General features: G+C 42.8%; 1 protein-coding gene across 5 annotated transcripts in view; it reads left to right on the forward strand.

Annotated features, from left to right (window-relative positions):
• cdk14 (cyclin-dependent kinase 14) overlaps window positions 1-12,379 on the forward strand; it is a 216,161-nt gene that overhangs the window by 78,577 nt on the left and 125,205 nt on the right. For 4 of the 5 annotated variants that reach the window (XM_036128847.1, XM_036128851.1, XM_036128859.1 and 1 more), the window contains one exon: window positions 5,974-6,219. In XM_036128847.1, coding sequence (XP_035984740.1) covers window positions 5,974-6,219 — 246 coding nt within the window. Of the gene's footprint in view, window positions 1-5,632; window positions 5,864-5,973; window positions 6,220-12,379 lie in introns of those variants that run through there. The other variant, XM_036128854.1, reaches the window with a different exon arrangement.

A 12,379-nucleotide genomic window follows, 5' to 3' on the forward strand; every position in this document is an offset into this window, starting at 1 on the left:
AGAAACCTTGTTTTGACCACTGTGATGACTGTTACAGGTATATCTGGCATGTATTCAATGAATGTAAACCCCGCCCACCTGTTGCTCTACACTTTTTTTACAATCATCTGTCACACATTATTATCACACTGAGAAGCAAAAAACAAAAGTGAGATATTTCTAATTGTGTGTCAGTTGTGATGATTGGTCCCTTCTTCTACATTCCTAGACTGGTAAGAAAAACTCTTTCAGTGATAAAGGTCGTCTAAAGGTACGTTCACACCAAATGCGAACAAGGCAAATGGAGCCAGTTTTTTCCATGCTATCTCTATGTAAAGGTCGCAGTAAGGAGTGAATTAACAGTCCATCATGCGGACGACACGTTTAGAGCAAAGCGAAACTGCAAAGAGGGCGGGGCAGAATTTCGCTCTTGTTCAATAATCTGAACTTTTGTGTCAATTTACGCCACATTAAGGATGCTCCTCGTCCATTTATTTAAGCAAAAAAAACATTTTTTTTAGATGTTACATCTTTAGACAGTACAATTAGGCTGTATTTTTATTGAGCAATGATTGATTTACTGACTGGAGATGCCTGTAGTTCGTGTTCCGAGGGGTGATCCGTCCCCTGATGCAGGACAGCGGCTCCTCATCCTGGACCCTGGAAAGACATACGTACCGCTGGAAGAGGCCATCAACTAGACCCAGCTACAGGTGGTGGTACTCGCTGAACTGGGTGCATCACTGGAGGAACTGCTGGGTACAGGGGTGCCGATGCCTTTGTTCAGCTGTCCACATTACATGCAGCACGTTAATCACTCGGTAAAACCCGTCTCTGCCACGGTGAGTTGAACAGACAGGAGGGTTAACGCTCCTCCTAGTTGATGACAAGAGAATAAGTGGATTGTTTCAGAGAGACACGCGAAATCTCCAGCGTCCAATGGCAGGCCAGCAACACAAAAAAAATCGCCTGGTTCGCGTTTGGTGTGAACGTAACTTAAAAGGCTCTGGGCTGCAAAATTTTGACAGCCTCAAACAAAGCAGTAAAGTAGTCCATATGTTTCTGTTTTTGTGAATATAAACAAAAATCTGACCCAACCTTCCTGGAGAGCAGACCATTTAGCATTTACAATCAATGAAACACTCATTGTGGTCATGAATAGCATTTTGGTTTCAGCTTTTTATTGGTTGTTTTGAATCATTCTTTGTCCACAGTGGAATTAGTGTAAAGAATACGACTGCATTGAAAACGGCAAACAGGGATTGCAGTCTTTATTTAATGGAGATCAACCAGTAATTACCCACACTGCTAAAACGAATCTAAAAATAAGAAAAATTTTCTTAAAATTTGTGTTTTTGTCCTAGATTTGAGCAGGTAAATAAGATTACCTGCCAATGGAATGAGTGTTTTCACCCCTAAAATAAGAAAATTAGATATACTGCACTTGAAATAAGATGATGGAGATGAATTGTTCTTATTTCAAGTGTAAAAATCTTATTCCATTGGCAGATCATCTTATTTACCTGCTCAAATCAAGGACAGATACACTTATTGCAAGACAATATTACTTATTTTTAGTTTCGTTTTTCCACTGCAGATATTGGAATCAGACAATATTTCCCTGATTGGCTCTGATCAAGAATCAGCAGATCAATTAATTAAAAGTAAGACTTGTTTTTGCTATTCATCAAACATGTTGAAACTCTAGATAAATCTGATAAATGTCAAGCACTTATGCTTATTTTCTCACAAACAAGGATACTGTAGTTCTAAGCTCTTAATATTTTTGTTGGAGTCACATGTTCTACCTTTATAAAAACTTATTCCACATCTTTTCTCTTTTTCATTGCAGTCTTTAGGGAAATAAAACTGAATTGACCAAACTCAGAAAAGCAAACATTTGCATTCGGCAACTAAGTCCTGACTGGTACGTTTCTGATGTTAAATTTGGATCCAGTGATGATCCATTCATTGTCTATGCCCTCTTATCCATGCAGGGGGCTGGTGCATGCCTATCTATACAGAATCACACCCTGGATAGGTTAACAGTCCATCACGTGGCACTACTGACAAACCCTGAACACTCACTCATATCTAAGTCATGTTTTTGGGATGGAAGCAGAAGCCAGCGTACGTGGAGAGAACCCATGCACACACATGAAGAACATGCTAACTCCATGCAGAAAGACCCCAGACAGAGATTTGAACGCAGGGCAGGGTTGCTGCAAGACAGCAGTGCCACCCACCATTCCACCATGCAGCTCCTTCCACATGATCAGTGTTGGGGAGTAACGGATTACATGTAACGACGTTACGTAATTTAATTACAAAAAAAGAGTAACTGTAATTCGTTACAGTTACAATGAGAAAATATGTAATTCAGTTACAGTTACTTCCGAAAATATTAAGAATTACAAATTTAGTTACATCTTTTAAAAAAATATTGAAAAAAACCTTTGCGAAATATGTAATGATATTTTTATTGTTTCGCGCCCTGTATCGCCGTTTCCCGCTACGGCTCCTTGTCTCTATCACTCTGATGATCCTGTGCTGGTGGAGCCTTCTGAAAGAACAGCAAGCGAGCGGACGTTTCACGGTTTTATTTCAGCTCAAGCAGCGCATCAAAAATGACAGCCTTCAAGCTTGTTGACAGCCACCTCTTGTTATTCACACACAACAATAAACCGTGAGAGCCGACGTGTGTTGTGAAACTGCAAAACTATGTCTTAAGCGGAAAATCAAACGCGTGTCTACACAGCTCAGCGTTCACAGTGTTGCGTTCGTGTGCGTCGGAAAGCTATGGTGCATTCAGGAGCATGGGACATTTCAGTTTTACAACGAAAAAGGCAGAAAACGGAACAGAACCTAACTCATACAATAATGTATTTATCCAGAAACAGTGTGGGCTTTCTTACAATACTGAATGCTCTATAACTGTATTTCTGTTATTTTTGATTATGCACATCTGCTAGCTTTTTATTCAAAAAAATCTATAATATTACAGCAACAAATTATCAAAGTTTTTCAAAGCCTGTTTAAAAGTTCTAAATGGGGCTTCAGATCATACAGCAACAATTGTGCTGTCATTGTTTTACAGGGCAGAATTTGCATTTGCTGACTCTTGTCCTTTAACAACTGATGGATATACGGCAATACAGTCATACAAGTGTCAATTCCCAAATTCCGCTTTTTTAAGGTTCACATTCAGTTCTCAAAAATTAAATGTTGAACATGGGTCAATACTCATTAAAACCTTAAAGTAATCAAAAAGTAATCAAAAGCAATTAGTTACATTACTTTTAAAAAGTAATCGAAAAAGTTACACTACAATTACATTTTAAACAAAGTAACTTGTAACTGTAACGGATTACATTTTTAAAGTAACTTACCCAACACTGCACATGATTTAGTCTGTCTGATTATATCTGCATGCTTTGCTGTTGCAGAGAGTAAAATAATGATTCAGGTTTAAAGCCACCATGGTGTTTCTCTGACCTTGATGGCTGACGTTATTTTTCAGGGCTGATTGGTGTCTGAAATAGGCAGCCATGCATATCATCTCACCCCTGTGGGATTTGGATCCGCGGCTGCACAGCTTGATTTCAGGTGTTTTGGATGTGACAATCCCTGTGCTGATTCTGTCACTGGAACGCTGCTGTGTGAGGCGTTATTATGATGCCCCGGTAACATGTAGGAGGAAGGGAGGTTTAATTCTGAAAGTTCTTACTCACCAATACATGAACTGGGATGAGGAAGAGTGGCTATGTAGGGAGCGGACACTTTAGAGGACACTTTCTAGGAAACCCAACACATGAGCAGGTCTTCCAAGCACACTACGGAGCAAAGTCGGATCAGTGACACTTGACTGATCGTGTTCTAGCTGCTGCTAGAAGAGCATTTCAGCCATAAAAACGTCAAACACAGTCAAGCTTTTGGTGATTTTGACCAGAGCTGTATAACCTAAATGGCTTTAGAGGAGATTTATGTATATTTTAGTAGCCTTTCAAAATGAGTGTTTGACCCCTCCACTGCTCTGTCCACGTGTCAGCCAGAGTTCCCAGCTGCTGTGTGGTTGTTTGAAAGAGTCTGCGGGCCTAAAGCTGTGCCATTGGTTGATTTCTACAGTGGGATAGGACAGTCAAACCGTCCGTAACCCTCCAACAGCAAGGACTCTTTCTGTCTCTGCTTAGTCTGTTTTCAGACCTGCTATGATGTTTTTCTTTTCACAGAGCTTTTGTTCTGGCGTTCCTGTGTTCTGGACTTCTTGGAACAAGCCTTGTTCTCACACTCTCATCAAGTATTGATGCCTCATGGCATGATACGCCCTAAATGGAGGCTTTTGTTTTGGTTGGTTAATGTGCCGCTGCAGATGACAGCTGCTGTCACCCAGTTAATGCATGATGTGGACAGGAGCTACGGTGACAGTGTGGGTGCCTCATTACTGTCCTCCGAACTCCCTGGGCCTTTCTGTTCTCCCTGCGTGTCTCTTTTGTGCATCTCCTGCCCCCATTCACACACGCATTGGCTGTGAAGGATCTGATTCGGTTTCATTTTGTGTCTCATTGAAAATATTTAACTGCAAATGAATTTTCATTGTTGGATTGTAATCTCATGTCTGCAATGCTTTTCAAGCATTTAAGTAAATAACCAAAATAAATTTTGTTCTGTCACTGTGTGTGTGTGTGTGTGTGTGTGTGTGTGTGTGTGTGTGTGTGTGTGTGTGTGTGTGTGTGTAATTGCAGCTGAGTGAGAACATATATTTCATTATTTACCACCAAAGGGAGGACTTTGGCTATAGAAGTTTAAGGCACTCTGCTTTTTCGCTGTAGAACTCCTCAGTTTGAACTTTGATCTTTTTTATTTTATTTTATTCTTTATTTGTGTTGGTCCCATGCTGATTATAAGTCCATTTAACATGTTTACAGCTAGATTTAGTAAGAAATGAGCTCCTGAGATGCTCTTTTTTGTTGCCGACATACTCGTTATAGCTTAAAACATGAATGCTCATCTCAGATAAAACCTTACGTTTCTACAGTTTAAACTTTTAAAACGATTAGAATTAAGGCCACAGGTAGAAAACGGAAAATGACATGTGCTCGTCATAATACTCTATATTGTCTGTCAGCTTCTGGACATATTTCCCTTTTTTCTGTGGCGGCTTCAATCTGTATGAGAGTAACTGTGACACATGAAGAGTCAGCAGTCCATGTAGAAATGGATAAACCTCATCACCAGTTTTTGCAGCATGCGCACACAGGCCTATTATTGGTCTATGTTGGAGCCTTGCCACATTTAAGTGAGAGAACATTTGTTGTGAGAAACACTTAACTGTGTCCAAAAGATTCTGGGCAACGTTAAAGAACAAACCAGTGAGCTGCAAGATGACTCCTGCTTGTGTGTTAGGGTAATTAGAAGTTCCTGCTGGGGAGCCCAGGCTTAAATATTTAATCTTAAGGGAGCCGTGGCAAAAACATGTCATGCCGCCTGAGTCCTTTATGTCCAATTTCCCGAGTCCGGTCTGCAGCAGACGCTGGTAAGATGCTTTGTGATTAAAATATATTGAGATTGTATGGATGGTGAGTTAAGGGGGGGTAGTTCTCCTGATGGGCTTGTAGGAAACAGTGTGCAGCATTATTGCATTATGGTACTCTATGGGTTTGTAGATGTGTGTCGGTGATAGGGTGGAGACGTGCGAATGTTGGAACAGTGGCAGCCGTGTGTTCTGCAGAGCTGACGGATGTCTGACTCGCTTTTGTTCAGAGACAGGAGAGATGGGGATAAGAGGATCCCATGCTAACAGAGAGGTAGCAGCAAGGCAGTGTGGGGAGGGAATACACCTGCACTGACACAGGGATGGACACAGGGAAGACAGGCACACAGTCAGGTTTCGGCTGAACGCTGCTAATCACAAATTACTATTGTTTTCTGCTCGTGCCGCTTTCTTTTATTCTCACCCTTCCCTTTGTCTTCTTCTCTCCCTCCCTATTTTAACAGATATGTGTCACAAAGATGTCCACACGCGGCTGCCAGGGAACAGACTCGGTCATCAAGCCCCTGGACACCATCCCTGAGGACAAGAAGGTCAGAGTTCAGCGCACGCAGAGCGGCTTCGACCCATTCGAGAAGCCTGCCAGCCAGGTGAAGAGGGTCCATTCGGAGAATAATGCCTGCATCAACGCTAAGAGTTCATCTACTGGCAAAGAGTCGCCCAAACTGCGCCGGCATTCCAGCCCAAGTTCTGTAAGTGTAAAAGCACAAGATAGTTCGGCTTAACAATGTCGTGGATTAGTCAAGAAGAACTTATTGTTTGTTGGAAATGTGGTATTGCCACTGAGTAAGTCCCCACAAAAAGAAACTTTATTAAACAATACGTATGTTTGACATCTTTATGCCGTAATCATATGTCGATTGGTCCCAAAGCATTTCTAGACAAATGTCATTGTTTAGTACTATGGCTTCACAGGTGTAGAGGTCAAAAAAACTAACCTCAGACCTGCAAACATTGTGAGTTCCACTTAACTACACATTTAAAGGTCCACTTTGAGTAGGAGAGAAAGTAAGCTCCTGCTGTAAGCACCGGAGAAATGCAACTGCTTGCTGATGATTGTTTTGGGTCTTTGTCTTGTTACCTTACCCAGTTTCAGCAACGCTTAAGCTGTCAGACAGATGACCTCATAGTTTGACTGTAGAAAATGTCTCATTTAAAGTAGATTATGGTTGACTGAGTGATTTCAGGGTGCCCTGTAGCAGCAAAATAATGCCAGGCTATTAGCCCTTCACCACCATGCTTGACACAAGCATTGGTACAAGACGTTTGTGCACTTTGCTGTGTTTGGTTTTTGCCGGAAATGGTTCTGCACATTGTGGTCAAAAACTTGACTCTAATATACTCTGAAGACATTGATCCAGAACTCTAGAGATTGCCTGTGCGTTTGCCATTTTCCGGGGAAACGGCTTTTCTTTGACATTACGGATCTGGATACCATGCTGTGAGAGATAGAGATGCAGAGTGCTTGAAAATTGTACTAAAGAGAATGGTGATGGACTGTACTGAGACAAGCTAGACCCTCTTCCAATGGTTCACTATCTTGAAAAAATCTCTTGTATCGGTGGGATTGAGCCATAGGAGCATGATAAATAGACAAAGGATTCACATGACCTGCCACCATTGTCAGAAGCGGAGCTTGTTTTCTATCTCTTCAATGGGGTAGAATTCAGCGAATAATTCAGAAATGCTAAGTCTTTAAGGGCTCATGGACAAAGCAACCTTTGATGGGTCTAGGATCTAAAAATTGTTTCTTGTGAAACAGAAGACTGTTGTCATTTCAGAGGTACATGAACAACACAGCTTCATTTCACACAGTGCTCCTCCTCCCTTCTGGTGTCTGCTGGACAAATTTAAAAAATATCTGAAGCCTTGAATCCATTGTTTATTGATGTTGGATATGTTCTCCGATTGCCATCTGGAGTTTGGGGCCTGAAGGAGGTGCAGGCCACCTGGTCGGGGTCTAGACTGGGGATAGGCTGGCACTTCCCGGGGAGAGCAGAAGTATGGAGGACAAGGTGTGGGGGAGGCAATGCCTCAAGGTTCATCGGGTGGGGCTCTGGATGGCTGACCCGTTTGGTTCATGGTTGCCCTATCTTCGGGTGGAGGGGCCCGTGGGTTGTTTGGGCTAGGATTGGGGTGGGTGGGGGGATATGACACCGGGTAGGTCGGGTTTTGCTGGTCCCCCACAGATTGTGTGTGTGTGTGTGTGTGGGGGGGGGGGGGGGTGGACTCTTCTGGATACCCTTGAGGGGTGCTGGTGCCTGAACCTGGGAGTATAGGATGTATGTGGTGATTGCGAGTGTGTGTACTGCGCCCCACTTTTTTTATTTTTGTTTGTGTGTGTGTGTGTGTGTGTGTGGGTAAGAGTGCATGCACGTGAGAGCACTAGGGTGGGAACATGCGAATGTGACTTGTACCTGGTTTTCTGTTTGTCATTTTGTCAGGTTGGGTTTGGCCTTTCCCCTCTCCCGAAACATCTCAGGTAACCTAACCACTTAACCACACCCCCGTCATGCTCCCCTCTGTTGGTAGGCAATTTGACCCGCTGGTGCGTTGGTGGTCCTCGGTGTCCGGGGCTGGGTGCTCGGGGGTGTGCTGGCTCACTCCTGGTGGCTGCTTCATGGGGCCTGAGCCCCATGGTTCTGTCGGGGCCTCACCGGGGGACAGAGCGACCCACTCTGGCATAGCTGGCTGCCGACAGGAGCCCGTGGGCTTGTCGTCGCAGCTCCCGGGGACCTCAGCACTGTGGGTGTTTGGGGTTTCCTGGGGATCCTCTCTGCTCTCCCCTGGGATGGGGGAAGCAGCTGTCCTGGTGTTGGTCCCAGTTGGGCACCTTTGCTCTGGGGGTCTTTCCGTTGTCTGGGGTTCTGGTTTCCCCAGTGTTTGCCTTGGTGCTCTTGAGGGTGGGTTTTTGGCTCCTCACAATCACTATTGAGAGTTTTTCTTATTGATAAACTTTACATACACAAGTGAACTCTCGCAAACACCTACAGGTGCTTAAAGATTCACTTCTATACAGAAAAACCGTAAAAATAGCTTTAGCTGTCACTTTATAGTAATAGTAATATCATTTTTATTGTAATTGAAACACACATTGAAACATACATTACAACGAAATTTGTTCTCTGTTTTTAACCCCTCCCCTTGGGGAGCAGTGGGCTGCCATGTGCAGCGCACGGGGAGCAATCAGGGGTTAAGGGTCTTGCTCAGGGACCCAGAGTGCAGGCGCTGGGGATCGAACCGGGTACTTGCATCCTTCTCTGAGTGCAAGCACACTGCTCTAACCACTAGGCCAACACTCCCCTTTTACAAGGGGTAATTTATACATCCCATATTAAACAATACTGTGTGTTTTTCAGTGATGGTGTTAAGGCATTGGTTGTTTGTACCTGTAATACTTTATCGTTTGTTTTGCTGTTCTTTTTATATCTCTCTTTGCAGGTGTAGAAGCAGACTCCGATAATGTTATTTTGCTCTCTCCTTTTCCTCTCTATTTTTTTTCACATTTTCTCCCTTTTAGCATGTCTCATCTTTTTTTCTCCTTTTTTATTTTTCTACCTTCCCATTTTTGTGTCCATTATACGTGAAATAGTCCCAGAATAAGATCTAATTAAGCTTTTTACATATATAAATCAAGTGGAGCACTGTGGCAAAAGCAGTAATGCTCCACTTGTGAAAGTAAAATCTGTTCGGCTCTCTTTGCTTTTAAGACAGCGATTGTTAATGCTACACTGCCAGACAGGACACGGTAAAATAAATAAATACATTTAGGGGCTTATCGGTTAATTGATTTATGAACAATCCCTGAAGGGTCCCACATACTTGGCCATACTGTGTGCATACAGTGAGACGTGGACATTTCTATTGCCTACATTTCTTGTGACAAATTCCTACAATTTCCACTCTTTCTGCAAAGCGGGGCAAGGGATGGTAAAATGTTTCATTAGTGAGTTGAGCATGTAGAGCCATTTCTTTTCCAGCAGGCTCCCAGTGCACATCTGTCAGTGCGCACAGAGACAGGGACTGTGATGTTGTGCGTCCTTGTGATTGCCTGCTTGGAGCAGCTCAGTGCATCAAGCTCGGTGTCACATATAAAACAGTTCGATGTGAAGACTTCTTGCCACCGATCAGTTTATAGTGTGACACAGCTTACGTGTACATGGTCGTAAAATTGAGCTCTGCGCGTACCTCTCTGTGCGGAGTATGCTGACTCATGTCCGGCGTTTGTTAGTTCAGAGATCCAAGCTCACTAGCTTTGTTACCACGTCGGATAATTGGAAAATCTCAATCCACCATCCTTGTTCCTGAAGTGATTCTGTGAACGAGTATGGTAGCTAACGACACAGTACGTTTGCACCAAGTTTTTAACTTTTAAAAAAACAAAGAAATAGAAAACAAAGGCTGCGTTGTAGTTGCAGGGTGTACAATCAAAAGCTGTCCCACGATGCAGTGCGGCTGTTACGTCACCCTTTCAAGCCCCATACCAAAGGCTCACAGTTGAGCAACCTAGAGTTTGGGAGGTGCTTGTGATTCACATCACCCATTGGAACACAACGTGTCTGTTATCAGCCAGTCAACATTCCTACCAAAGCAGTGGAGTAACCGAAAGAACACAAGCATGTCAGGAAAACACAATGTTTTCCAAACTGGGCCTCTGAAAGGTTGACCAACAAAACGGGCAGAGAGCAGCACAGCTTCTCAGAGGAGAAGACAGACAGACACAAAAACACTCACATTTATCTGTTTGGGATGTTGTGTTCTTCAGTTGAATTGAATTTGAATGTGGCAGGAGTTTCTGAGAAACTCTGGAGAGTCTTCTCAAAATACCATTAACTTTCAAATCAGACAGTAGTCTCAGACAGAGACCGGTTCTTCCTAAGGTCAGAACAACCCAAGCAAAGCTGAGCAGAGTGGTTTATGCTGTCCAATGCAGCGAAGACTGCTCTTACTTTGGAAAAACCAAACAATAATTTCATAAAGGCATGATAGCACAGGAGGACCAGCAGTTAGGGGCAAGATTCAGCAGTCCACCTGCACCTAAAGAACAAAGGGCACACTTTGACCACAATCATGTTCAGATTTTATACAGAGAGAATAGATGGTTTGAAAGAGGGGCGAATTAAACCATATTTGTCAAAAGAGAGAAGCTTACACTGAACAGAGGAGGAGGGTTGGGGTTTCAGCTCTCCATCATTTATAACCTGGCATTGAAACTCATTTCATAGAAATGACACAGGGTGTCTCGTCAGGATTCAGGTGTCCAATTAAACGGATCACACCAAACAATAGACCCTAATAACCCAGGGGAGAGACTGGAAGGTTTATTTGCATCTGGCTGGTCGTACCTGCTCTTAAAAACAGCAGCGCCCCAACTTCAGGTTGCTCAACTGCGAGCCACCAGAATGGATATGGAGAGGTTTCGAAGCAAATTTGCAAAGAAAACTACGTCTGGTTGCCTTTGATTTTAAGCCTGTTTCAGGTCTTAAACTTCATCCAAATGCAACTTTACAAACTTAAGTCATGCTGCTATGTTCTTTTTAGAAAGAAGGCTTTCTCCTGTCAGTCCTTCCAAACAAGCCACAAATGATCTGTGTTCTTCTAATACCCCTGTCAGGAACGTTCACATTTGACATGCTAACTGAGACTCAATAGTAAGGAGTCTGAGATGGTGCTCCTTTTTGCTGTTTTTTTTTTTTCATATTTGACAGCTTGGTTAATTTACTGGAACCTCCTTTTTGAGAAGACACCGTCTACATCAATCTCCTTATAGAATGCCAGACATCCAATAGTTTGGGACGAGACCCTGTCCAGAGCAACTAGCAGGGTTCAATGCTTCTCTGAGCTCATTGCTGATGTTAGACATCTGCCAAACCTCCTGCACAGATTCCACTTTTCATGTTTTTGATAAAGAATGAAAATGTAGAATCTGTGTTTTTCCACTTCAGGTCACACAAATACCAGAATATTTGTATTGCCCTGATAGATAAAACACTGGAATCTAGTCTGTTCTTACCTTTGTATCTATTTTGAATGTAGCCCTCAATACAGGAAGGTTGAACGGAGATATGACGAAGGCTGTTTATGTCTTACCTGCATCCAACTTATTTTAAGCCTTGATGAATAATGTATTTTGCCCCTATTAGTTTTACAAATGGACTGCTCTGCACTATTCTACCTAAAATAATGTGAATCAGATTTTTTCCCCATACAAAAACTGCAGGTAAAACATAGCAAAGGGATTGTGTTCAGTGTAATAAGGACATATTTAAACAGAATATTCCACTGCATTAAAAACAATCTGCTGCTAGGTCCAAACTTCCCACAGAACCCCCGCCATTTTAGCAGGAACAAGCGAAAACAGAGCACACCACCTCGAATGTTGCCGATTAGCAGTCACTTCTGTTCTGTTTGATCAACAATGAGCAGTCAACAGTAACGTAGGTGTTTCCATGGAAACACAGATTTTTGCTTTGGGAAGTTTTCTTTTGTTCACAATTAGTCATTTTGTATTTGCCCTTCAACAAACTCTTCAAATATAGAGCGATTAGCACCATGCTCCACTGGCAGATGTTTAGTCTCACCGTACGGCGAGAGCAAGCGAAGCTGCAACCTCTTAGAGGCAATAAGTTATAGACATCATCAGTTTCCATTCCAATCAGTTTATGAACAAGTCTCCAGTAACAGGGGCAACTAAATTACAACCAGAGTTACGGTTTCTTCTGTTGTGGTGACAGCTGGTGTGACAACACAGCACTGAACTAGAATTAGTTCAAATTCAGACCCTACGTATTAAAACTGAATGAAAACACCTTCATTGGTTGCCATCGAAAGGTTTGACACTATGTTCTGAAA

Source organism: Fundulus heteroclitus, chromosome 3, assembly GCF_011125445.2.
Source record: "Fundulus heteroclitus isolate FHET01 chromosome 3, MU-UCD_Fhet_4.1, whole genome shotgun sequence".
Classification (NCBI taxonomy): Eukaryota; Metazoa; Chordata; class Actinopteri; order Cyprinodontiformes; family Fundulidae; genus Fundulus; species Fundulus heteroclitus.